Raw genomic sequence first — 3,588 nt, 5'->3', positions numbered from 1 at the left:
GTTTCTGTCAGACCCAGTACTTTGCCCGGCAGCCCCTCGAAGCTTCAAGACCCCAAGAGCCAGTTGAAACGTCCTGGCAAAAACATTCTGCCGATCATAGGCACTTACATCGCTACCCTGTCGTGGCACGGCAAGTGCACCAAGCAGCTGCTCTACGTCCTGGCAACCAAGATGGTCCCGCTGCTGCACTTCCCGGCAATCCAAGCCTTTGGATTGCCGGGAAGTGCAGCAAAACGTTTGTCGAACAAGTCTGTGGGGACTCCACCGCCCTCGGGCGACTTGTGTCTCAATCCCAGGCTCGTCCAAGGACTTGGGACTCTCCCCGAAGCCTACACAATCAGACCGCACCCAATGCTACGCCTTTCTCCTTGAGCGTACCCCGGCGCCTTTCAATCCCTCTTCGCATTGTCGTCAAGACTGAGCTAGACAAGCTAGAAGCAGAGGGCATGCTTCGTCGTGTGGACACACCCACTGGCTGGTGTGCTGGACGGTTTGTCGTCCCCAAGGTCTTGGGCAGCTATCGGCTCTGTGTGGACTTGACGCGCCTCAAGAAGGTGATTGTTCGAGAGCTTCACGTGCTTCCTACTGTGAAAGCAGGCCTTAGGTAGCTCGCAGAAGCCACAGTATACTCCAAGCTAGACGCCACGTCGAGCTTCCACCAGGCCAAGCTGTCCCCCGAGTACACCACATTCATAGCCCCGCTACTGCTTCTTAGGGCTGCCGTTCTGAATCGCGTCTGCGCCGGAGTACTTCCAGCGGCAGATGTCCCAACTCCTCGAAGGCCAAGCGGTGTTGTGAGCATGATCGACGACATCTTCGTCTTTGGGAAGACAGGCTCCGAGCACGACCGTGATCTCCGACAAGTGACGGATCGGCTAGCAAAGGTAGGAGTCACGCTCAACCGGGAGCAGCGCTCGTTCGCCACTTCCAACGTCAAGTTCCTTGGCGTCGTGGTCAGCGCTCAAGGCATCTCTCCAGACCCAGACAAGGTTGCGGCAATCCGAGCCATGCATGCACCCGAAGATGTCGCAGCGGTACGTCATCTGCTGGGCCTCGTGAACAACATCGGAGGCTTCTTATGCCACGTTTCCCAGGTGACCACGCCAATCCGAGCACTACTTCTCGAGAACTGTACCTGGACCATGCGCAAGGTCTGCCTTCTCCCAATTGAATGAGCTGCTGTGCTAAGACCTCTGCGTGGCTTGCTATAACACAGCATACAGTATCACGGTCTCGGCCGACGCCAGCTGCCATGGCCTCACGGCAGTACTTCCTCAGGAGCAGCCGTCCGATGATCGGCGGGCCGTCGCTTTCGCAGCGCAGTCCCTTACACCCATGGAACGCCGGTACAGCCAAATAAAAAAGAAGCTTTGGCGGCCAGCTGGGCGGTGCGACGGTTGAGGAATACGTCCGTGGACTTCAGTTCTTCGTTGACACGGCCCATCAACCTCTGGTGGCGTGCTTGGGTTTCATGAACGTTGACCTGCTGTCACCACAGATCCAGCGGTTTCGCGTGAAGCTGATGCGTTTCCAGTACCAAGTACTCTACGCACCGGGGAAGCTGTTACTAACTGCCAATACACTTTCGCGTGCACCGCTGGATTCCTATCCATCCAATCGGGTGAATGAAATAGAGCTTTTTGCTCAAGAGGTCGTCCGCTCCTTCCCAGACATCGCCTCGTCGCAACTAGAGCACCTGCGCCAGGCCCAAGCCAACGACGTCGAGTGCAGTCTGCTGCTTCAGTACTACACCAACGGCTGACCTCTGCAGCCCCACGTGCCTCTCCACGTGAAGAGGTACTGGCAGTACCAAGGTGACCTAAGCGTGTATGAGGGACTGCTTCTTAAGGGGTCCCACATCGTCGTGCCGCCCGCCCTTCAGCGCCACACGCTCGAGCCTCTTCATGACGTGCATGAAGGCATTAACGAATGCAAAGCTCTGCCGCGGGAATCAGTCTGGTGGCCGGGCAGCAACAACCAGATAGACACTCTGGTGTTTAAATGCCCCACCTGCACCGATACCAGGATGCAGCGCTCGGAACCCATGCTGCCATCAACCACTCCAACACGGCCCTCGGAAGAGCTGGGCGTCGATCTTTTTCATCTGAACGGCCAGGACTACGTCATTCTGGTGGATTACCGGTCACGCTTCCCGGAAGTCATCAGCCTGCGTTCGATCGACAGCACTGGCTGTGATCAACGCTATCAAGAGCGTCTTCGCGCGCCACGGGATCCCGCGACGTTTTCTGCAAGAGAGTTCTCCGCTTTAGCCCAGTCCTACGGTTTCTACCACGTCGCTAGCAGCCCCCATTTTCCACATTCGGACGGGGAGGTTCAACGGATGGTGAGGACGGTCAAGGGCCTGTTGCGAAAGTCGGATAATGCCTGCCAGGAGCTTTTGGCATACCGGGACGCCCCTGGGGTAAACGGAGTGAGCCCTGCTCAGCTTCTCATGGGCAGGCGCCTACAGACCGGGATAGCAAACACGTCCCACCATCTGGACCTACACTGGCTCCCATCGATCCCATTCACTCAGCGTGACCAAGACAACCGGAAGCGCCAAGCATCCAACTTCAACAGAAGACACGCGGTTCGCGCACTGCGGCCTCTTCAGGCCGGCGAGCGGATTTGGGTACGGGAAGTCAACTCCCATGCGATCGTCATGGGGCCAGCTCAACGGCCCTGTTCCTACCTGGTGGAGATTCCGACGGGTGTACTGCAGCGCCACCGGATGCACATGTGTGATGATTAAGTGTGGGCGCAGGTTAGCCAGACGCACAAGAAGGCAACCAGAGACACAAAGAGACGTATTTATGACACGAACGGCACGTGGGACAAGACATGAACATGAACTATACAGATAAGCTGGTTCAGTGTCACGCTCGAGCACTCACAGTTCTTCACAGGAGTCCGGTCTCGTGGTGACGGCTCGGCGGACTTGGCTCTGGCGGCGGTGGGTATACGGGCGGCGGTTGACGTTCAGGGTGGCACCGGGACGTAGCCCGGTTCCGGAGCGTTAGCTCTGGGTTATAGCCCGAGCTCGGCACCGTAGCGGTGGGATGAGAGCCGGGACGAAGCCCAGCACAGCCGTGGGGTAGAAGCCGGGGCGGCACCCGGTTTGCGGAACAGGACCAGGACTCCGGGACGTAGCCCGAGCATGGAACACGGCAGCGGTCGTGCGAGCGGGGACGAGGCCCAGCTCCGCAGGACCCGCGTCGATGGTAGAAGCCGGGGCGGCGCCCGGTTTATGGAACAGGACCAGGGGGCTCTGGGTCGTGGCCCGAGCCCGGCAGCACGGCAGCGGTCGTGCGAGCGGGAACGAGGCCCAGCTCCGCAGGACCCGCGTCGATGGTAGAAGCCGGGGCGGTGCCCAGTTCACAGTGCAGGACCGGGATGCCGGGACGTGGACCGGCGTTCGGTCCGCTCCATCTCGCTGCACTGCCCGTTCTGTCAGCCTGGCTGCCCCGTCGTTCTAGATGGTCTCTCCCGGCACGCGCGCCGTCCACGCGCACCAGCGACGCTAAATCCCGCGCTTTTCGGCCCCGCACGCCGAACACAAGAACGGAAAAGCCCGCGCATTTCATCTCT

At 59.4% G+C, this 3,588-nt stretch overlaps 1 protein-coding gene across 1 annotated transcript; it reads left to right on the top strand.

Moving 5' to 3' along the window:
• Positions 1 to 2,026: 2,026 nt before the first annotated feature.
• On the top strand, positions 2,027 to 2,752 carry LOC119459002 (uncharacterized). Its single transcript, XM_037720853.1, has one exon. It carries the CDS (start codon positions 2,027 to 2,029, stop codon positions 2,750 to 2,752), a length of 726 nt encoding a protein of 241 aa, XP_037576781.1.
• Positions 2,753 to 3,588: the final 836 nt, after the last annotated feature.

Source organism: Dermacentor silvarum, chromosome 7 (assembly GCF_013339745.2).
Source record: "Dermacentor silvarum isolate Dsil-2018 chromosome 7, BIME_Dsil_1.4, whole genome shotgun sequence".
In the NCBI taxonomy this organism is placed as follows: domain Eukaryota; kingdom Metazoa; phylum Arthropoda; class Arachnida; order Ixodida; family Ixodidae; genus Dermacentor; species Dermacentor silvarum.
Note: the sequence above shows the minus strand (reverse complement) of the source record. Positions and strands in the feature narration are given on the sequence as shown.

Bases quoted from the DNA above. Each gene is read 5' to 3' on its own strand.
- LOC119459002 (XM_037720853.1), top strand. From the start codon at position 2,027: ATGCAGCGCTCGGAACCCATGCTGCCATCAACCACTCCAACACGGCCC.